Source organism: Vigna unguiculata, chromosome 3, assembly GCF_004118075.2.
Source record: "Vigna unguiculata cultivar IT97K-499-35 chromosome 3, ASM411807v1, whole genome shotgun sequence".
In the NCBI taxonomy this organism is placed as follows: Eukaryota; Viridiplantae; Streptophyta; class Magnoliopsida; order Fabales; family Fabaceae; genus Vigna; species Vigna unguiculata.
Window position 1 is genome coordinate 33,397,649 of NC_040281.1, and position 24,554 is coordinate 33,422,202.

Genomic DNA, 24,554 nt, shown 5'->3' on the forward strand with positions numbered 1-24,554 from the left:
GATTAATGGGGTTGATAAAGGTATTTTAAAAAAAAAAAAAACTTCCTTTTAGGGTTTAAATTAGGAAATAAAGAATTGAGAATTAATATATAACAATATGCTTGCGACACTATAGTCTTTTGAGAGGCAAAGTTGAAAAATTATGGTGATAACAAGAAATATCATGATGTTTAGAATTTGTGTTGATAATCAAAATTTGACTTTTTAAGAGTAAGTTTGGTGTTGGGAGAGACAATTGAAAAATATGCTGGAGTGGTTATAAAAAATTAAATTGTTAGTATAAATTCAACTTGTTAAGTACTTTTTGCTACCTTCTCAAAATTATATTATGTCAACGCAACAATTTTCTAGTTGCCTTTAAACTTAGAGAGTTTAAATAATTTGAAGTTGAGAGATTAAATTTAAATAAAATGAAGAATAAACATTTATAACATACTTATAGAATTTATATTTTTTTTATTCATTTAAAATTTATCTCAATGAAAACCTTAAGCGTTAAATTTTCAATAACAAGAAAACTTTTCATTTTGAAAATTTAAATTACTAAGGATAAGAGAAGGATTTGACTTTCTTTTCTAACTCCTATTCACAATCACCTCTCTTTAGATACCACAAAACTTTAATCATTGTGATATTTCTCCTTTAAGTCATATGATATCATAATTTTCGATGTTTACCGCTCTAAATCCTCTCATATCTAAACCTCATTTGGTTATAAGATACGATATGTATTTCTTCAACTAAGATGCATGAAACATTTTGTAATCGGTTAGATAAGATGGTAAAACAACACTGTAAGGTACTTGACCTATCTTTTAAAGAATAAAATAATCTAATAAATTTATGAATCAATTTCTTATCCAACTACTTGCCCAACGTTCGTCATTAAAGAAAATCTTATAAACACATGAACATTCACCGCAAAATCTAAAGGTCTCTTTTAATTTGTATACAATTTTTATTTCTTTGAGAAGTTTTCATTCAGTTTTGAGAAGTTTTCATTCAGTTTTGTATTTGTTGAACTTTTGAGCAATCTACTACCACAACTCTAGCTCCACATATGTTTACCATATTAAAACCAACAAAGAGGTGTGCAACATTTTTTTTCCGTCTGCATTAACTTTACCTGAATAGTAGTTGGAATTCATAATTGATGAAGGATTAACCCCAATCAAGGATGAAGGCAAATGTTTAAGAAGACTAAGCATGTATAGAAAGGAAGTTCACTAATCCTTCATCCCTTTCATTTGTCTTTGCTATTTTGATTCCCTAAGTTGACTTAGTTGAATCAACTTTAGTTGACTTGTTGACCTTTGACTAGGTTTGACTTGTTGACTATAGTTGACTTGACTTAAGCCAACATGCTAATCTATGTTTATTTCCTTTGTAGGTTAATTAGGAGTAAGAAATCAATGCTAGGTGGCACATGGTGATTGGGGAGCATAAATGATGTGGAGGAGAGAGTAAAGCAAAGGCATAAAGCATAAAGAAAAAGGCATAAAGCAAGTGTACCTATGTACCTTTGGTCTTCTTTGTTTTTAGCACACTATGACCACTTTTTGGAGACATATGAGACACATTCTTTGTCTCCTTTTGTGCTAGAACGAAATTAGCCTTGCACACACCATAGTTAGCTTTGTCTCTCATTTTTGTAACTTTATTTGACCTAGTTTCTAGAAGCTAGGGTTAGGTTTTTGTAGAGACATCCTTAGGTATCTTTTATTTGCTTAGAGGCCCCTAAACTCTTCTATATAAGGGGTGCTCCTAGACATGTAAAAGGGTTGAACATTTTGAAGTAAAAACACTCTTGTGTCTCAACCATTTGTGAGAGTTTCCTCCCTAGGGAGTGAATACTTTTAAGCCTTATCTTGCATAGCAAGTGGCGGCACACATCCACTCATCTTCAAGGTTGTCATGGCTTCTAGCCTAGCCTTGTAGTGGCGTGCTTCTCACATTTTTACCATTTCTTTCCTTTCCATTTTATGTTTTTTTCTTCCTTTAATTGTTCTTGGTTTTCTATGGTTTATGTGTTTTCCATTTCCTTTTTGTTTGAATCAATCCATTATCTTCTTCTCTTGAGCTTTGTGAAAGGAACCTTCACATCTAGATAGCTTGCTATCTTAATGTCCAGTGGGGATTTCACTTAGCTTTCTCAATCAACTTCACCATATTCAATAATCTTAAAAAGAAAACAAGATAATCCTTCATCAATAATCCTTCAAATTTTCACCTGTTTTCTTTGTCTCATTTTCAACTCTTTTTGATGAAAAGAATATTCTAAACACATGTTTCATTAAATGTATAAAATCTATCATAATAACAATATACATATATGTGAAAGTAATAATAGAGAAAGAGAACTAGTTAATGATGAGGATAATTATGATTCTCAAAGTCATGATAACGAATAGGAGATTGAAAAACTAGATAATAATTTTAATCTTGATGAAAATATATATTACTCAAGCTAATGGAAGAGTATTGATACAAACTTGAGAGATTTATTACTATAAAATGATCCTATTAAAATCACTAAAATCACTTATATAGATTTCCCAAAGGATAAATATTCTAGACACTTTTCTTTATCAAATTATATTCAAATATTTCTTAATGGAGAGAAACACAAAAAGAAGATGACTAATTATAGAATAATGTTAACAATTTAAATTTCGGTTGTTTCAACAAAGAGAAGTTTTCCAAAGCTAAATATTATGAAAATTTATTTAAGTTCAACAATGTGTAAAAAAATATTACACGGATTGACCTTATTATTTATTGAAAAATAATTGTTAAATGAAATTAATTATGACAATTAATAAATAATTTTGCATCACAAAAAGTTCAAAAAATTAATTTTTAAATAAAATTATAATACATTTTAACATAACTTGTTTTACTAGTAAATGAAAAGGCCTAATTCTTAATACTCAAACTCATCTCTCGAGTCATCCTAGTGGGTATGTATATATTTGCTTCATCCCCATCCCCATACCCATTTCAATACTCATTTCCCTCTTCATCTTTGTTTTTATTTAAATTATTACAAGTTTTTCATAGTTTATTAAGTAACCTAAATAACTATATATATATATATATATATATATATATATATATATATATAACATTTCATAAACCTTTCTTTTTGCTACACACTTATTTCTTACTTCTTCTACTTGTTTGACTTGTTTTACACTCACATCTCTAAGGTAATTTCTCTCTTATCACAATTTTGGTTACACATTTTTTTCTTTGTGTAGCTATATTCAAATTATGCATTATAAATTTCAATAAATAGAAAACTTCTAAGTTTGATATTCAATTATTTATACTCTTTTTTAGTATTTTTGTTTATTGTTTATTGTTTGTGTTCAATCTCGTAAACTCTTCATTTACTAGGTAATATAAAAAAACATATTTTTTATTCTCTATTCTTCTTAATTTTTTGTTTTGTTCGAAGAAATTTTTGTTTCGCTAAAAAAATTTTCATTATCTTTCAAGGGTTCAACTAGTTTGATATCTAGAAACAGATCTTCATGGTACTTTCTATGTCATCATACCCTTAATTATATATTTTTTTCCTTTGTGCAATTTCATTCAATAGTGTATCAAATCGTTTTTAGGGACACATTTGATCATTTTTACTTTTTAATATTTTTTTCTCTTTTTTTTATCATGTAGAATATTGTTTTAATATTTTTTTATATAATTATTTTTATTTTCTAACCCATTCTCATAAATGTAATTTACCATCATAATTGTATAAATACGTTTCATTTACTATAATATAATAATTTAATGTCATTATCAAAAGATGAAAGATTTATGTCTAAATTTGAATTATTATTAGTTTAACATTTTCTCTATGTGTGATTTCATTTAAATAGTGTATTATAAACTTTCTCAATGTATAAAATGGATATTTCATTATAATTTAGAGAGAGTAAATAAACATTTGAAATACTTTAAAAGTTAAATATTTGATTTCTCTTTTTAATTTAAAAAAAATATTTTTTTTAACTTTATCAACTTTCTTTCATTAACTTCTCAAAATTAATGATTATTTTGGTTGTTATGAAATTTTATTTATGTGTAATTGTGTAATATTTTATATAATTCTTTTACTTTTATCAAATTATTATTTGATACTCTAGTTTAAAAGTATATAATTATCATTCATTTCTAAATATTTGACATTAAATATATTCTTTTGATATTGAATATATGATAATATCATATTTTATTTTCATGATTTTTTTATAAAAATTAATTAATTGATAATGAAATTGTAAGAAAGTAGATATGGACACGTGTACGAGTATACTTGTCACCCGGTGAAGATAAGGATGAGAGCAAATTTTATACTCATTGGAAATGAAAATGAGTATGAATTTTTACTTGAGGAATAGAGATAATGAAACTTGTTTTCGTCCTGTCTCGTTATCATCCCTAATTATAAATATGATATTAAGATAATATGACATTAAAAAAATACATATATGATAAGCTATATTTAATGTAGAAAATAGATAGAAGGAATGAAGAATTAAAAAAGAGATATTATTACAAACGTGGGTATCTTTACAGTAAAACCATGTTATTAGTGTTAACTAATCAAGTAATGGAGTTTATTGAGTGTTGATTTTAATTCGATCAATAATAATTACTTTCTTATTTCCAAGTTTTTGGATGTATTTTTAGGAATAAAATAAAATTGTAATAGTTATTGAAACATGCACCTAGTGGCGAGGAGAAAAAATTAAGAATTTCTCGGGTATTATATAAATAATTTTTATTTGAATAAAAATTGAAATTCATTTTATTTTGTAATAATATTTTCTTAGAGACTCACCATCACCTACAAGACGAGTTTTGTAGCGCTCAAAACAACCATTAAATTTCTTTTTATGTCTGAAAATTTATATACAATGAATGATATTAACATCACAAGGTTGTAGAACTAAATCTCACGTATTATTTTTAATTAGAGCATCAAATTCAGACTGCATGATAGATTTGCAATTAGGGTCCAATAAAGTAAGGGTTGAATTTTTGGAAAGAGGTGATATTACAAGGTTGACAATCGATATATAAAGGTTAAAGAGGTTTCTGGATTTGGAGACACTGGTCATACTACAGGTGGCCATGGTTCTAGTAGAAAGGGTGGGTCGTGATGGAAGGGTAGGGTTCGAAGGCAGGGTAGGCTGGTCTAAAGAAGAAAAAGAGGTAGGTGGGTTAGTCGTGGAGGTTGTTGTGTTGGATGAAGGGGAGGGTAATCTTATAGGCTATAGGTTAGGCAAAGGCTTCAAGTCATGGTTGGGCCAGGGATGAACAAAGGAGGAATGTATGTCATTTGTGAAGTTGTCATAAGTAGAGATATGAGAGGAAGGCATATGGGCAAATGGAAATTTTGTTTCATAAAAAATGACATGCCGCGATAGTATTACCTTCTTATGGGACAAATCAAAATATTTATAACCTCTGTGATTAAGGGGATAGCCTAAAAAAATAAATGGAGTCGACCATGATTGTAGTTTGTTAATGGTAGGAGAGGGGAACAAAGGATAACAAAGACAATTGAAAAGTCACAAATGTGTATAGGAGGATCACAATAATACAAAAGTTGAGTGCAAGACCAATTGGACAACGCCTTTCAAGGAAGTATATTAAGGAGATAAGTGACCATTAAGGGCGTGATGCCAAAACGAAGGAGGAACAAAGGAATGAGTAAGGAAAATGCAAATCATGTTGTTAATGGTTCAGATTTTATGATCTACTTTGTCGTTTTGAGAAAAACTATGAGGGCAGCAGAACCGAAAAAGAAGATCATTATTATCACAAAATCGATGAAACAACATATTGATAGCATATAACTTTTCACAAAAATTGTGTTTGAATTTGATTAGTGAGAGATGTGAAATATTAAAAAATTTGAGATTTAGTACCTAAAGGAAACGTCCACAGGAAATTAGAGTAATCATTTAGAAAAAAAACATTAGTGATGACCAGATTAAAACAAGTGATGTCTAAATATCACTCTGTAAAATATCAAAAGACATTAAAGTAACATTATTGGATGACACAAAAGGCAACTTAACATGTTTGCCAAAATTCATGAATCATAAATAGTTTTTGAATTCAAATGTTCAGAGACAATGAATTTATTCCTTCGAAAAGACTGCAAAACAGAAGAATTGGGATGACCATGATGATTAAGCCAGATACCAGAAGGTAAACTAGTAAAAGAAGTGAAATTGGGGATTGGAAAGAGGTCGCTAATGCTTTCATATCTCATAAGAGGGATCCCCGTCTTGAAATCAGTAATAGAGAAGCCAAAAGGGTAAAAGGAAATAGAAATTTTATTATTAGTAGTGAATTGTCGCATAAAAAATAAATTTTTTATTTATAATATGTGGCATGTGGAAACATGCTTAAGGTTTAGAGGTTTATGATGATTCGATGTAGGAAGGATTGTGTGACCAGAACTATGGTGGTGTGGGCTTGAGGACATTGACCCAAAATGTCGGCTTTCTTTGAAGGTCCTTTGGGATGAGTCCACTTAGATTTGGGATAAGGACAAGGAGCCACGCCCCAAGGAGGGGGAGTCCAACCACAAGGATTCCAAGGAAAAGATTGAGGTGGCTACATCCAAACCAGATTCCTTGAGAGTCAGTATAGAGCGGACCTAAAGGAAGGAAGGCAACAAGTTACTTTGACGAATCAAGGTGGCTACACCTTGAAAGGGTTAAGGCAAATTAGAGACTAGTTCTAATACCAAACGATGACTGCTGACAGGACCCAGAACAATTGTTTGAGTTACGATTAGAGTGTGGTTATGAGGAGTGATCAGGGTTCCATGGGGTTGAAGTGTGCATCTTCCTAAACCAGATTCCTTGAGAGTCAACATAGAGCGAACCTAGAGGAAGGAGGCAAAGGGTTGCTCTGAAGAATCAGGGTGGCTACACCATGAAAGGGTTTAGACAAACTAGATACTAGTTGCAATACCAAACGATGACTGCTGACAGGAGTACTAACATTCGCCAACTGATTAGTAATTTGTTTGAGTTGCTAACAATATGCAGAAACATTCGAAAAGCCACCCATTCGAGTGGAAGAGAAATCCTGCTCAAAGTAACAACATGAGAATTCTTATTTTCCTAACAAATGGTAGCTAAACAATTCTAGGTAGCCATAGCCATGGAGCCTTTCTCCATGATAGCGACGAAAAGATCAAAAGAGATGGTAAAGTAGATCCATTGAAGTACGATGGTATCAAGAATGGTTCACTGTTCGTGATCAACATCAGTTGGAGCTGACGCCATGACAATAGTGAGAAAATAAAAAGAGATGGTAAAATGGATCCACTAAAGTACGATAGTATCAAGAGTGGTCCATTGTTCGTGATCAACATCAGTTGGAGTCAGATGGCCTTCCCAGGTTGAGGGATACTATGGTAAAGAACTTTGGTTGCCCGAGCACGAGTTTCAAAATGTTCAGCACACATAATGTAATGTCCCTATTGGAAATTACTTAATTTAAATAAATAATAACAAGATATTTAATACATAAAACCAAACATCAAAGTTTTATTAATCCCAAACACGGGAAAATTGAAATATTCTTCAATGCGCCATAATTCAAATAAAACTAGCGTAATAATGTTGTTATAAGTTCCAAAATCCGACATGATAACACAACACAAAATAAAATCCCTAGCTCAAAAGTCCCCAAGTTAGCCCTCTCTCCATCGCTATGCGTCAACAACATCACCTGGAATATCATCTGCTCCCGTGTGTTAAGTCACACGATCATCGCCAAACACAAACAAAAAGGGTGAACTCATAATAATTAACACATAAGTCAATAAAATCAATGTACACCCAACTATTTTATTCTAGTTAGTTCTTGGCCAAGACCTTAATACCCCAAGGCAATTCAACCTTCAATTCACTTAAATAATTGACTATGGACTCAGGATATATGATGCTCCCATGAACCTGCCCGCTAGTGGTCCTGTCTCTACGAACCTCTTCGCTCGTAGTCTTGCTTCTACGAACCTCCCCGCTCGTAGTCCAATTCTACAGACCTTTCCGCTCGTAGTTTAACACATGTGATCCACTAGCTACGAACCTCCCCGCTCACAGCATCTCTCAAGTGTGATCCTCACACGAGAATATCAAGATATGAACCTCCCTGCTCATATCATCATGTGTTCACAACCATCCATGAACCTACTCTCTCATGGCACAACATCTCTTGATCCAAGTCTCGCATCACTACGTACAAACAACACACGCAAACCACTGCCTACAGCACTATCGCCTGGCGCTGCCTAAGCACCGCTAGGCGAAAATCCTGTCTAAACCGCCTGGTGGGACATCATCATCACCAGGCGCCAAGTCGCTTCCAGACCCACTATTTTAGGGCTATCGTCTGGCGGATCACACCTTGCCGCTAGGCGCCACGTGTTGCAGGGACACCCATACTCGTCCTATCGCTTGGTGGACACTCGTAGGCCATAAACGCTACACCAGTAGCGACATTTTGTTGGTTTTTAGCACCCAAACAAATTATCCTACACTCTCAAAATGCCTCCTAAGGTATCAACATACTCTCATTCTCAATGTCAAACTCTTGGTAATCTGCCACCCTCATATGGTTCAAGTGCCTATAATTCATAATTACCAATTCCCCTATTCAAGACCTATGGTTTACCAAGTTCTCTATCATTGCATAATAACTCAATCAAGCTTATGAAAATAACCACCAATTCAGTATCTTAAAATCAGACAACCTATTTCTACTACACCGTAATGGTACCAAAACTTTTCACTCAACTACCTTCCAATTAATATGTACGAATTCACAAAATTTCTCACTTTAAGACACCCACATTTTCAGACCTCTTCTATTCACTTACTCTATATCTTTTTCTCCTTGCCTCCAACACCTTAAACCACCAAGGTAGTCTCTATATTATGTACAACCTCAATTTTTTCCTCATTATTAGCACACCATCCTATTCCATTCATTGGCTTTGTCACAATTAACTCTCTGTCCATTTACTCCAATAGTACAAGTATAATTCCATTCCAATTCAACTCTTAAAACCTCAATCCCAACCACCCAATTAAATTCCTAGAATCTCACTGTCCACCATTCCGCAAAATTGCCAGCATTGTAATCCCGCACTGCCATTGCCTAGCGGCCAATAAGATGCCGCCAGGCGGCACATCAGTGTTTGGGGAAAAACTCATGTTTCCTGCACCTATAACCCTATAGTCTAACCTTTACTCTAGTAATCTCCAAACGCACCAATATTGCATAATTTCTCAATTTCCTCATACTCAAACAGTTTGTATCATCATAATTCCCAATCCAATCATAATTTATACTTATCTCCAAGAAGTTAGGTTCATTCAATAATGGTAACATGAACTCTTTCATGTTTACCAACCCCAATTAAATTCGCAATTAGCATAGTGGTAGCAATAATGTAATTTTCAAGCATTTACATGGACATAGCAATTTGATTGGGAATTCACCACACACAATTTTACAAAAACAAAAAGGAAACAGAAACCCCTGCGTGTCACCTGGTGGGTCCACCTTACCGCCAAGCGGTTCATACCAGAACCAAGAAAACTGGCCAGACAGGATGAGTCGCTTGGCGGCACGTTCATCACCGATAGGCGATTTATGGGCAGAAACTCGGAAACCTTTGAGAATCAGCGAGAACAAGAAGAATTTTCATACATTCAATCATGGCATAATACAATACATCAAATACGAGTAAAAACATGTAAAAACATCTCCCCTTACTTGGAATCCTTACTCCAATTGAGTTTCTCACTCTTCTTTCACAAACCTTCTTTCCTTTGCTTCTAATAACCACAATAACCTCCTCCTCTTTGATTTCTCCACGCACCCAAAACTTCTCCACTCTCATACCAAATTCCTCTGCACTTTTCCAACTATTTCCTTTCAATCCCCCTTTTTCACTTCTATTTTAATTAAATTAATAAAAAACGAAAATAATTATTGTAAGGTTTATTGGCCATCAATCCTCGTTAACTTGATGGTTTTACAGACCTTATAGCTGCTCACTCTGACGGCTAGGGTTTGCTGACCCTTGTCATTCATGCCAAAAAGAAATTTGACCAAAAAAGAAGCTTAATTCATTCTTAGCAAGGTTTGAACACACAACCATTCAATTACAAAGCAAATGCATAACCAATTCAACCAATACATGTTTCATAATAATTCCTATGATTTTAGGATTACATTATCACTACTCACGTTCAAACATAACATTAAAATAATACACTTATTAAAATAAAATACAATTGGCATACACAGGACTCAAACCCAAGTCCTCTCAACACAACCAAGTACTCTAAACCATTTGAACTAGTACTTTTCCACATTATAACAATCCACATTAAATGCCATAAAGGCTACTACTACTCGTATTTATTAAATAATTATTTATTTAACTATTTAAATTTCTTGGGTCTTACATTTCTCCCACCTTAAAAGATTTTCGTCCTCAAAAATTGAACTTACTAGGAAACAAGTGCGGATAGGATTGCTTCATGTGATCCTCCATCTCCTAAGTCATCTCCTGTGTAGCCTCATCCCAGAGAACTTTAACCGTCCGAATCTCCTTTCCTCGCAACTTCTTCACTTGGGAGTCTAGTATCCTCACCGGTCCTGTGTTCATTGTCAAGTCCTCCCTAATCTGAATGTCATTTGATTCCAGCACAGGTGAAGGGCTTGCTATGTATTTCCTCAACTAAGAAACATGAAATACATTGTGCAAGTTCGCCAAGTGCGGTGGCAGGACAATCTCATACACTACGGTGCCGATCCTCCTTAAAATTTGATAAGGCCCTACAAATCTCGGAGTCAACTTCCTTGATTTGATAGTCCTTCCAATACTATCAGTCGACGTGACTCTAAGAAACACATGATCCCCTACTTCAAATTCCAAAGGCCACCTCCTCCTATTTGTGTAGGACTTTTGTCTGCTCTGAGTTGCTCTCATTCAGTCATGGATCGCCTTGACCTTATCAGAGGTCTATGGTAAAAACTCTAGACCTAGTAGAAGTGATTCACCATCCTGATTCCAACATAGTGGTGTCCTACATCGTCGCCCATACAAGGCCTCATATGGTGCCATACTAATACTGGAATGATAATTGTTGTTGTAAGTGAATTCCACTAAAGGAAGCATTTCACTCCAACTTCCCATATGATCCAACACACAAGCTTGCAACAGATCCTGCAATGACTGGATCATCCTCTCAGATTGGCCATTCGTCTGAGGATGATATGCGAAACTCATCCACAACTAGGTTCCCAACGCTGCCTGTAAAGATTACCAAAAGCGAGAAGTGAATCACGGATCCTTGTCCGACACTATACTAGTTGGCACCCCGTGCAGTCTGACTACTTCTCTAATGTATAACTCAACCAGCTTGTCCATCGACAACTTCTGATTTATTGCCAAGAAATGAGCATACTTGGTCAACATGTCCACAAGCACCCAGATTGAATCATGCCCCTTAGAAGATCTCGACAAATGAGTCACGAAATCCATGGCGATTCTTTCCCATTTCCACTGCGAAATGTCTAGTGGTTGTAGTGTACCACTTGGTCTCTAGTGTTCAATTTTAGCCTTTTGACACACCAAGAATGATGTTACAAAGTCAGCGACATCAGTTTTCATTCTATTCCACCATAATAACTATTTCAGGTCCTTATACATCTTAGTCATACCCGAATGTATGCTAAGACGACTTTTGTGACCCTCTTCTAGAATCTGCTTCCTCAAACTCCAATTTTCGGGTACACATACTCTATCTCGAAACCGCAGAATGCCCTTTGATCCCATCCTGAAATCTTTCCCCTTTTTTATACCCAGCCAACTTACAAACTACTACAACTCAACATCATTCTTCTGCTCATCTCGGATCATTCTCAAGATGTCGTTGGTCAGCGTCAGTACACTGCACCGGATAGAATCCTCTCCCAGTTGTATACCTAGATTCATCTCCCTAAGTTTCTCAATCAACTTCAGCTCTTTCACCATTAGTGCTGACATATGCATCCTCTTCCGACTCAAGGCCTCTACTACCACATTCGCTTTACTTGGATGGTAAAGTAACTCAAAATGATAATCCTTGAGATAGTCCATCCATCACCTTTGTCTCATATTCAGCTCCTAATCAAAAAAGTATTTTAGGCTTTTGTGATCACTAAAAACTTGGAACTGGGAGCCATACAAGTAATGTCTATATGTCTTAAGAGCGAACACTATAATAGCCAATTCTAAATCATGGGTGGGGTAGTTCTTTTCATGAACTTTAAATTGCCTAGAAGCATACGCCACTAGTCTTTTCTCCTACATCAGCACACACCCCAAACCCTAATAGGATGTGTCGCAATACACCTCAAACTTGTTGCTTGTGTCTTGGATAACTAGTATCGGAGCCGTAGTTAATCTCTTCTTCATCTCCTCAAAGCACTCTTCACATTTCTCTATCCAAGAGAAGGGTTGGTCTTTTCTAGTGAGTTGTGTCAAAGGACTCACCATTTTAGAGAACCCTTCCACAAACCTCCTATAATACTCGATCAATCCCAAGAAACTTCGTACTTCAGTCACAGTCCGCGGTTGTTCCCATTTCAACATTGCCTCAATCTTGATCGGGTTCTACCACAATACCGTTTGCAGATATAACATTCCCCAGAAACTGTACCTCTTTCAGCCAGAATTCACATTTTGACAACTTGCCATAAAGTTGATGCTCCCTGAGTACTGGCAATATAACTCTCAGATGGTCAGCATGGTCCTCCATATTCTTAGAGTAGATGAGAATGTCATCTATGAAAACCATAACAAACTAGTCCATTAGTCACCGTAAATGGAATTACTACGTACTTGTAATGTCCATATCTCGATCTGAACGCTGTCTTCTGATCGTCCTCCAGTTTGACTAAGATCTGATGGTATCTAGACATCAAGTCAATTTTGGAAAACACACCTGCCCTCTCAACTGATCTAGCAAATCATCAATCCTCGGCAGTGGATACTTATTCTTTATCATGATTTTATTCAGCTGCCGATAATCTACACATAGCTGAGAACTCTCATCATTCTTCTTTACTAGTAACACATGAGCTCCCCATGGCGATGCACTAGGTTTGATGAACTTCTTTTCTAACAAATCCTCAATTTACTTTTTTAATTCTGCTAGTTCAATCGGTGCCATTCTATAAGGAGTTGCCGATGTAAGACCAACTAAATTGAAATAATTAAATAAGTGATAATTAATAAATGCGGGTGGTAGAAGCCTTAATAGCATTTAATTCTAAATGGTATGACGTGGAAAAGTACTAGCTCAAATGGTTGAGAGTACTTTATTATGTGAGAGGACTTGGGTTCGAGTCCTATGTATACCATTTGTGTAATATTTAATTTTTATTGTTTTAGTAACGTGCAGGTGCGTGATAAGTAAGAATATAGTAAATGAATTATGTTAGTTGGCATGAAATATGAATTGGTTGAATGGTTTGGCATAAATTTAGCATTGCATGGTTGTGAGTTCAAGCCTTGGGAAGACCAAAACTTAACTTTATCTTTTTGTTTTGCTAATATTAGATTGGATAGAATGGAAAGGGTTAAAGGAAAACCCTAATTGTTCTGGCAGCCAAGGGGGGGGGGGGGTTGTAAAACAACCACAAAAGAGACAATGAATGGCAATTAACCATCAATTAACTGGAAATTTCGTTTTGTATTTTTGAACTGATTTTTAAGCACCGTTTAAAAGGAAAGAGTGGAGTATAGGGAGAGGTTTTGGCAAGGCTGGAACTATAGCATAAACAAAGAACGAAAGGAGAGTCTGGGTGAGTGTTGGGTGAGGTTTTTGGGTTTGAATTGGCGGAAGAGCAAGAAGGATTGGCAAACAAAGAGGAAGTAGCAAATTTATCAATTTGAGCAAGGAAACCAGGTTAGGGGAGTTCCTTTTGATTGGTTTAATTGCTACTGTACGTAATCGTGAATTGTTAAAGTGTTTGGTATTGCGTGTTGTTAGTTTCATCTGAATTCAGTCGGGTTTCTGGAATTTTCCAGAAACCGCCTGGCGGTCATGCATGCGCCACTAGGCGACACAAGCTGTAGACCCAGTTTCTGGGTTTTTCTTCACGAACTGCCTGGCGGCAGAGGATGAACCGCCAAGCGGCGCAGGCATGATTACGGGACTTTTTCGCTGTTTTGAGTATTTTGTGGTAATTGTGATTTCGTTGTGATGATCTCATACTTGAATGCAAGTTTTGATGATTATCGTTGGATGTGTAGTTATGGTTATGTTGAATGCATGAATTCTATATGAATTAAGGGTTAGGGTTTATGTTGGGGACTTGATGGAGTTCAGTTTGATTGATGACTATGGTAAATATTAATGTATGCGTGATGGATTGCTGAATTCGAGAATGAAAAGGGGAATTTCGGATTATGTTAGCGTTGGTGAGTAAGCATTGAATTGGTAAATTTATGGACATGTGGGGATATATATATATATATATATATATATATATATATATATATATATATATATATATATATATATATATGAATAATGTTTAAATGAGTGCATTGATCTTTGTATGATGGGTATAATGGAGTCACTGCAACATGATAGTGTGTTCGGGAATTGGGGTGCTTGGTCATGCTTGGGTACAGAGATCATCTTCAATTGTAAATTGTAAATGGGACATTATATTATGTAATTTGATGACTATGGGAATTCGGTCAAAAGGGTAAAATTGATGAGCATGAAATAGAATATGGTATTTAATTGTTGAAAATTCTGGTTAGATGTGTGAAATTGATATTTGGGTTGGTTTGGATTGCATGTACAATATGTGAGTCATCTAAGGTATGAGATACATTGCAAATTATTGTTGCTTGAATTTTGTGAAAATTGGTAATCTAGTTTTAGAATCATACCTAAAATGCCATAATTGTACTATAATTTGATGGATTGAGTGCTTTGTGATTTAGTATAGAATTGTGACTGGAGTGCAATAATTGTACTACAAGTTTGTATATGGTGTGATCTAGACCCTTTGGGGATTTGTTAAAGTGCCAAGAAACCAGTAGCATTACACTACTGGTATGGCGCCTGGCGGCGTGGGCGAGCCGCCAGGCGGACGGGACACAAACCTATGATAGTGGTCACAGTGCGAGTAGGGCGCCTAGCGGTAGGGTGAGTTCCGCCAGGCGGAATCGTGCAGCAGAAACACTGATGGTTCGGTGGCGCCTGGCGGTAGTGCGTGTGACCGCTAGGCGGGGACGGTGCAGTGATGATTCTACAGGTGGGTGGTGCCTGCTAGTGTGTGATGCCCGCCAGGCAGGCTGGAGCTAAATTCCGCCTAACGGCGTGTGATGTGCGCTAGGCGATTTTGGTCCAGTGATGGTGCACGAGGAAGCTCTCTACACTGCTTTAGGGGATGTTCATGATGCGATGCTTTGGCTGGGGGCCGAATTACGAGTGCATCTTGTATTGGGGTAACACGTGACCACTCTAGGCTGTAGCCTGGTGGTTTAGGAAGTCCAGTGGAGTGTGCGGATTGTGGCTCATACGACGAAATTTCGGATGATTACCCTCTTCAATGGATTCTGATAGAGATTTGGTAGTCTGGAAACAACTACAAACTTAGGTTTGTTTTGGGGAACTCCACTTGGTGTCACGGTGAGATGCTGTGGCAAAGTTATTCCCACGTGTGGACTATTAGGTGGTGGCTGTAGTCGGAGGGGCGAGTAGACACTCGTACAGAAAAGATCAATCATTGATCTCACCTAAAGGGTATAAAGATAATAGACATCTAAAGGCAAGTGTTGGAAATGAAGGAGTAAAAGAAAAAGGGGGAAATGTACTAACCTGTGTTTAAATATGTTGATGTTGTATTTAATATTATATTGTTTGGTTTTATTTAAATGAGCTCACCCTATCTGTGTGTGTGGCGATGATCATGTAACTTGTTACATGGGAGCAGATGTTGATGCAGGTGAGCAGACAGATGCATAGAGATGGAGTGGGGATCTCTCAGGGATTTTATCACTAGTTATTTTTGTTGAACTATGGTTTTATTGTAATAATTTTATAGACAATTTTATTTGTAATACGTATTGATGCGACTTATTTTATCTGTGTTGCCGCGTTGAACTTAAGATTTTAAATGTTTCCCGTGGTTTTGGGAAATTGATGATTAATAAATGAGGTTGTTTATCAAAAAATTATTTATTTATTTTTTTGTTGATTTTAATAAGTAATTTCCGGCTAGGACGTTACAGCCGACACTAGACTCGCTCCAAGGATTAGATCAACAGAGAAATCTATGTCCCTACTTGGTGGTAATTCGGATATTTCATTTGGAAACACGTCGACATACTCATCCACCACTGGTATACTTCTGATTTGCTCTTCTGTGCTTTTCTTTTCAGTATGAGCCACTACTACGAAACAAGTAGCTCCCTCTTTCATTCCTCTTATGGCCTTTTGTGTCAACACCAACCATATCCCTTATGTTTCTAGAAATACTACTTTGCGCCATCCACAATCAATTACAACATGGTTGATAGACAGCCAGTCCATTCCCAATATTGCATCCAGTCCCTCTAGAGGCAAGCATACAAGATTCACCTTGAATTTTCAGCCCTCTACTTCCATTGAGCATCCAACACATGCATAATTTGTTGAAACATGTCTGAATGCTGGTGTTGTGACCATTAACTCACATCCCAAGTCACGAGTCCATAATCCCAGTTTCTTCACGTAGTCATGAGATATAAAGGAGTGTGTAGCTCCTAAGTCAAACAATACTAACACACTGTTACCAAGCAATAAATAGTAGTCTAGGATAAGATTACCTGACCGGGTGGCTTCTATGTTGGTCATGGTAAATACCAGGCCCGTTGCTCTAAGCCTCTCTGTAGCAGGTAACTGAGATCGTGATCCAGGAGTGGCCTTCTTATTAGGACACTTGTTAGCAAAATGCCCCAGCTGATCACAAGCATAGCACTTGCGATTGATACCACTGCCTCCTTCACTGCCCGCCGGCTTAGTACAGTCCCTCCTCAGGTGCTCTCCTCCACAATTATAACACTAGTTATAACACCGTAACTTCTGTGAGGCTGATTGGGTCGACTGTAGGGCTTCTTCTGTTGCCAGCCCATCAAACCACTCTTTTGGGGTCGACTGACCCGGCTAGGTACCATCTCTAGTTGCTCGACACTCTTGGCTTGCTCCGCCAAGACAGGAAACTCCCTAACCCTCAAGGGCACAATGAACCGATGTAACTCATGTTTCAGGCCACCTTTAAATTTCCTGCAGCGCCATTCATCTGTGACCACCTATGAGTAGAACCTCGCCAGATACTCGAATTGGTCCACATATGCCTGTACCGACATGTTCCTTTGCTGTAGAGTGAGAAACTCAGCTTCGCGCTCATGTTTATCGTTGTCTGGGAAGTACTTCTCCAAGAACCTTTTCATGAAATTTACCTAAGTCACCTCCTCATCTCGAGTCTGCATCTGTTGTTGCATCCCCATCCACCAATACTCTGCGTCGGTCACCAACAAGAAGGTGGCAAAGGTAAGTTTCTACGCTTTCGTGCAGCCAATCACCATGAAAATCTTCTCACATTCTCGTAGCCACGCGTCTGCCTCATTTAGGGTGGCCTTGCCGGTGAATTTTGATGGCTTATGTCGCATGAAGTCTTCCATCGTCACAGGTCGGATTTGTGGAATCATGGCCCTTGGCTACGCTGCAACAGGCTACATCGCGTCGACCATCTTATGAATTGCATGTGCAATTTCATCAGCTCCAACGTTATTTCTACGCCTCATGTTAGTCATAGCCTGCGCACGCCACATATTTCAGTTGTTCACATTTAAATAGCTCAAGTTATGACTTTACAATCAAATCTTAACAATCAATAACACAAAATAGTTTCGCAAACGAAACACGATAAGCTCACTCCCCAACTTCCCCAAAAATCTTTAAAATTTTTGCTCTGATACCAAATGTAAAGTCCCTACTGGAAATTACTTAATTTAAATAAATAATAACAAGATATTTATATAAAATGTTATTAAAAGACATTCAAATCACTTAGAACTCTCGTAGTTTTAGGTTACAATATCAAAGCAAATGAAAAAAAAATGACATTAATAAAGAGCAAAATGTTTCTTCAGACAAACATTTGCAACAATCACATGGAAACTAATTGATCTTACTTTGGAATTGTATCAATCAACTTTCAAGAGCTTCTCTGAAAAAATACTGTTTGTGAACCATTCTCCAGTAATCTGCAAGGTATATTCCATTCACAGTCCCAATTAAAATATACAAAATCTCAAGAACTTAAGTTAAGAAAAATCCAACAACCTTTGTCTAGAAATACAATGATTAAAGAGCAAATCAAATGAAAAAAACTGGGGAGCGAAACAATAAACGTAGGTTGTGTAAATCATTACAAGTTTATAACAGATACAACGTTGGTAGCTTAAAAATAGTTTTCCAAACCTTCCTTATCATTCCATTGTGTTGCAGCATAGTGGTTCAAAGGACTCTCAAAGATAGGCTCTTTCATTAGAAAGTAAATTGCTCAAACAAGCATAAAAAGATGAATGCAAAGCTCAAAACATATCAATATCAAGACCAGACCTTCCAATAAACATTGAATATATAGAAGAATAATGCTCTAATCATAAGCTGAAGAACACTTGTCATGTAGAAACACACAAGTAGGACAATTATTAGCCCAAACATAATGTGTGATGGATGGAACACTTCGTGCAAATTGATGCAATGGAAATCAAGATTTCATCTATAAATATACTTGGCATTCATATTAATGGCAGAGCAAAACCCAATTAAACACAAATAATGAATACATGAAGGATGTCCAAACAAATGTTGCCAAACTGGTTAATGTTTGGATGAAAACACATTGTCTCAAACTTCACTTGTAGGGCTTAAAAGGGTAGTCCAGGGGGAAAACATAAAGAGAGTTTATAAGATAAACCCTCATACAAAGTTCCTTTTCCACCTTTAACTGTACCAATCCATGTAAAAATATTCTCACCATTAGGGAAAGCCGATACTCCAAGATCGCTTCCACTCATTTGCAGGAAAAGTAATTTTTAGCATTTCATAGTTTTAGTGGCTGTGACAGAAAAATAACAAATTCTAATAACTGGAAAAGGAAAGCATATATTACACCTTTGTTTCTTATATATCAGTTGATATCCCAATAGAGTTAATTTACACAATTTACCACCCTAATATAGATGTTGATTTAAAATAGTACATGAATAAATAAACACATGCTTCGTGGAGTAAAACTTTTCAATTCTTCAAAATAAACCGCCATGCTTTCTTTGATTCATAAAATAAAATTGTTCCATTAAACCGTTAACTGGACAAAAATAGAATAAAAATGATCATAGTTTTCTAAATGATTCTTGCGAATTCAACTTTCTATATCAACATTTATTCTACAATCATGAAATGGTCCATAGCAATAGTATCAACAATAATCATATTTTTTTCAACTTTCTATATCAACATTTATTCTATTGTTGTTTTATAGAAAAGTAGTTTATATCAATTTGTGCAAACCAGAGCTTATCAATTGGAGTCAGGGAAAAAATTTAAAATTTTAAGATACCTGATGATAGACCCTTGGAGCCGTTACAGAAGAAAAAGGATCTCTAAAGTTCCACCAATAATGAAAGCACCTCCACTTGCACCTACTGCAACTTTTAGCTTCCCATTCTGCATGGACATAGTAAGAAATCATTGCAAAAGAACAATGAGTACCTTAACTAATAATAATGAAACATTTCAAAACCACATAGATGATAATGTGGAAAAAGATAGCCAAATTTAAGAGTCAAGGATTTGATACCTTGAGGGCAATAGTTGGTGTCATGGATGATAGTGGCCACTTTCCTAGCACAATGAAATTGGCAGGAGCTGGCGGTGGAACATCCTTGGAAACATTTCTAGGCATGAAAAAATCATCCATCTCATTGTTCAATACTATTCCAGTACTTGGTGAAAGGATCTTTGAACCAAAATATGCATTTACAATAGTAGTCATGGAAATGGCATTTCTCTCAAGATCTATACACATAAATGACTTGTACCATGATCATGAATTTGATTCCACCTACCAAGACAATTAAGTGAAACTTAGAATTCTATATCGCCACTAGGGATGTCAACGGGGCGGGTAGGGTACGGGTAGTAGCTCCCCCGTACCCTACCCGCTGGATAAATATTTGCCCCGTACCCGTACCCATATCCGTCGGGTATCCGTTATGCGGGTACCCGTCTATTTTTTTCATATCCGCGGGTATCCACGGGTACCCGCGGGTATTTACAAAAATATTTTAAAAAATAAATATTTAACCATAATTAGTGCTTAGATCAATAAGTTCATCCCCTTTCTCCGATTGATTATTAAAAAACAAACAAATAAAAAATTACTACCAATTTATATTGTAGTTTATTTTTGAATAAAATATTAAAGAAATTACTAACTTCATCAATGTCCACCTCTTGCAACATTGTATAAAGTTTCATGGTTGTCCAATTTTAATCTAGAAAAACCTTAAAACATAAGAAGTTCAGTAAAAATTTCTAACAATCACTTAATTAAAATATCTAAGTAAAAGTGTTAATTTCATTACCTTCCATGTTGGTCCATAACCAGTCTTAGAGACACATCAATGTCTCCACAATATATGGAAGTAATTTACTCATTTGTGGGGTAAGAATCTGACCACCATTATTGAATGAAGATTCATAATATTTTTTACTAATATATATATATATATATATATATATATATATATAAGAGTAATGTTTAGCGGGTACGGGTATCCACGGGTACGGATACTATGATACCCGTACCCGCCCTGTTAACATGCGGGTATCAAAAATGTCCATACCCACGGGTAGCGAGTATCCATTTTTAATATCCATTTCCTACCTGTTGCGGGTTTTATCCACGGATACCCGCGGGTACGGATTTTTTTGACATCCCTAATCGCCACAAATAAATTTAGTTAGAATATTAATTTAGACCTTGTTTATTTGGATTATATATATTCAATTTAGTGACCACACATACAAGCATTTTCAACCTCATTTTCACATAGTGGAACCAAATAATATGACAACAATCATCGTTCCACATCATATTTTCAATGGAATGTTTCACATCCTAAAAAACTAAAATCACTTACATGATCCAAGAGAACAAAATATGTATTGAGCTTACAACTCTAATCCGTGCCACAAGCCTTATTGCCTCATCCACCACACACTCGGTGACACCAAATATATAATATTGAAACTTATAATAAAAAACAACATACAAATTGATACGGAGAAAATATAACTACTGAGTGATTGATGAATTACAAACATTGAAAACATAATTATAACACAATAAATCATCATTATTCCCAATCAAAATTCCATATTGTTCATAAAGGATATACCTTTGACCAGCTGTATGGATTGAGATGTAGTAGGGAAGAACCCTTTTGTCACATGACCCAGTAAACAACATAATAGATTGGCTCAGAGAACAAAAATATTAAAATAAAACTAAGAAAATGGAGAAATAATAAAAGTTAAACCTTTTTCGTCTTTTTGCATGAGAACTTCATCTTGATCTTCAAAAACATTCCATCTTCTCTTCAAAAACCACGAAACTTACCCAACTCATCAACCATAACCACGAATAATCCAAAAGAAACGTCATTGGGGGTGAAGACTAATGAGGCTCCTCCGTCGCGGTACTCGCCGGAAAAGCTTTCCAATCGACGTTCCACTGATTGAATCTCGCGGAGAGCGAGGGAAACGCAATGGAAATACTCGAAGATGAAGATTATGCTTGATTCGCTATGGTTTCTCACTGGTTTGGGGCAACCCGAGTAGGTAAGGACCTAACCTAGGGTTTAGGGTGAGCTGACGAATGTGGGAATGATCTCTACTGGAATATCTCATTCATCAAAGCTGAGTTTTACAAAGAGTGGCCTGCCTTTTATAGGTGAAGGCAGCCAGACACAACACAAATGGTGAACACCGTCTAACAACAACCTAACGGTGAAAGAGGGAAATGGTTTTGCTAACTGACCCTAACAGAAGGAAGGGAAGTGGACCAACGACCAATTTCCGTGTACAATGAAAAGGGAAAAAAACGTGAATGAAAACCCTAATGCAAGACGTGTTTCAAGTGAAGGGGAAGAAGAGAAGGCTTTCTCTCATGGTGAACCCTAGCAGACACTAGGACGCGAGGCTGAACACTGAATGCCCTTGATGGGTGTTGGTTGGTTACGCGAATGTATAGATGAATTGGGCTCGGGCCCAATTAAGGAGTAAGGTGCTGGATGTCATTTTGCAGCTTGGAGGTGTGCGGAAGAAAGTATCACTTCCGTGAAATGATGGGCTGCAGAAACGGATGGCATAAACGACGTGAAGCAAGCAATGGCAAGAAACCCTAATGGCGCTCCAACGCAACATAGAGGTGGAAAAGGTTGATCAACGAAAAGAAAGGAAAAAGCTGGGTCGTGCATGTGGTTGATCCGTGTAATGCAACGTGATTGGGCTGAGTAAAGACAAAGCCTTAATAGCCAGCTTCCGTATTCCAACATTAGGCCAACTTTATTCCATACTTCATGATGCTTCTACAGAAATGGATGTTGGAAGAATTGGGCTTCTCAGCCTCATGATGATGCACGCTGATTGTATTGGTTGGGTGAAGAATTGGGTTGCACGCGTGGATTGGCCCAACAGAAGCAAGGCTTCACTATGCCACTAAGAAGATGCATGTTGACCGCATTGGTGTGGTGAATTGGGCCGCAGGCCCAATATCAATTGGCAACTTTGAAAATGGGCTGCATTGAACAAAAATATCCAATTAGAACAAGTTTTATTTAATTAAAAATAAAAGAAAAAAAAATTTAAAAGAAATTAAAAAGGAATGGGCCTAGGCATTGGCCCAATGCTATAAGCCTTATTGGGGTCACATCAAAGACGAAGTGAGTGGGAAAGGCAAAAATAGTGCAAAACCAAATAAAAAGAGTTGTGAAACATTCATCAAACCAAACGACAAGTTCGACAAAGGCAAAATGATAGTAAAAATAATGAAAAATGAAAACTTTGGAACCTAGAAGACAAAAATGGAAACTTGCTGATGCAACTTCCATGGTAGCCACCACGTCCCATGCCTGATAAGAACTGATACAACCAAATAAATAATATAACTTGAAACAAAGATTGCAATTTGATAGAATCATAGAAAGCAAATAAATTTTGACAGACATTTGTGAGGGTTTGAAGAATTAATAGAAAGCAAATAAATTTGATAAAGCATGGAAAAGGAAGGAGAAGAATGACATAGGAAAGCAAAAGGTGTTTTGGTTTCCCGAATGACAAAATGGTTTGCTAGGGTTTAAGGAAGTTCAGTGGGAGAGGAAGGAGGTAACGTTTCTGGTTTAATCTCAAATTTCAGAAAGCCATTTCAAAAATTTTAATCCCCTTGAGTCTTCGGTAAGAATCCTCATCAACTTTCTGACTTTGAAAAGAAATCCAATCATATCATGTACAATATTCACGCTATTTCAAAAGCCATTTCAAAAGTCTTGGTCAAAGACAAATTTGACATTACAAATGATCAGTTGCACAATAAAAAAAGGATAAGTTGGTAATTAACCACCAAACTACTTTTAGTCCATCTAAGGTCGAAAAAACTAAAGAAATGTATAGGTGTCACGAAATTAGATATGAGGTTTTTGGTAAATTTTATAGTAATTTGTTTTCTTAGTTTTTAAGTAGATAGATATATATTGGCAATGTTTATATTATTAAAAGTTTAATTTTTATAAGACAAAGTTCATGCTTGTAAGAACATGCAGGTCTAACTTTGATCAATTACTAGATGATCATTCTTATTACACGATTATAATCAGTAACAATGAAATCAAATTCTATTTCTTTTATTCATGAAAGTAAGGTAATAAAATTCAAATCCCTCCCCTTTTTTAATACTAGCAAGTCCTTGTCTACATAGCTAGTATAGCACGGGAAAAACCCAAATTCCTCCTTTTTCAATGGTCCTTTAATAATTGAGATACATAATATTGAGGAGTTTGGCTTAATTAATACATAAAACATCTTTGGTCTAATGTATCATTTGGCTTAGGCTTTATTTTCTATTTCACGTTGTGATGTCAGTGACAGATTTGTCATGAAAGGGAAACCTCACCCATATCTTCATCACAACAACTGTTATGAAAGCTAAATTTCTCTTGGGATGATTTTCCTTTTGGCTTTGTTCTGTTATAGAATCTTTTTCTTAACTTTTTGAATGATCATCTTTTGCGAGTTATATGCATTTCAATTTCAAGAGAAGATGAATTTAATCTCTTGATTTTATTTCTTGACCTCCTTTACGTATAAACATCCTTT

The 24,554-nt window shown here is 35.9% G+C and overlaps 1 protein-coding gene across 5 annotated transcripts; it reads right to left on the reverse strand.

Moving 5' to 3' along the window:
• Positions 1 to 7,566: 7,566 nt before the first annotated feature.
• LOC114179850 lies at positions 7,567 to 22,683 on the reverse strand. 5 transcript variants are annotated; one of them, XR_003603536.1, is made up of 7 exons: positions 21,722 to 22,683; positions 19,978 to 20,074; positions 19,738 to 19,844; positions 19,153 to 19,233; positions 18,302 to 18,373; positions 16,934 to 17,923; positions 7,567 to 7,782 (listed from the first exon to the last, which is right to left on the reverse strand). XR_003603536.1 is itself a non-coding variant. In XM_028066330.1 (6 exons), the coding sequence occupies exons 1-5, from the start codon at positions 21,767 to 21,769 to the stop codon at positions 18,314 to 18,316; spliced, it is 354 nt and encodes a 117-aa protein (XP_027922131.1). In that variant the 5' UTR covers positions 21,770 to 22,677; the 3' UTR covers positions 7,623 to 7,782; positions 18,302 to 18,313. The 5 variants fall into 5 exon arrangements, 2 of the variants coding, with proteins under 2 accessions (XP_027922131.1, XP_027922130.1); XR_003603535.1 differs by lacking the exon at positions 19,153 to 19,233 and having other exon boundaries at positions 21,581 to 22,683; XR_003603534.1 differs by lacking the exon at positions 19,153 to 19,233 and having other exon boundaries at positions 21,722 to 22,682.
• Positions 22,684 to 24,554: the final 1,871 nt, after the last annotated feature.

What these genes read in the sequence shown, in the direction of transcription:
- LOC114179850 (XM_028066330.1), bottom strand. Translation starts at nt 21,769, where the DNA reads ATGTTTTTGAAGATCAAGATGAAGTTCTCATGCAAAAAGACGAAAAAG. An exon ending in CACCAACTATTGCCCTCAAG is followed by an intron (nt 19,845 to 19,977) that starts GTATCAAATCCT and finishes ATGTCCATGCAG; the next exon opens with AATGGGAAGCTAAAAGTTGC. An exon ending in CTCCAAGGGTCTATCATCAG is followed by an intron (nt 18,374 to 19,737) that starts GTATCTTAAAAT and finishes TATACCTTGCAG; the next exon opens with ATTACTGGAGAATGGTTCAC.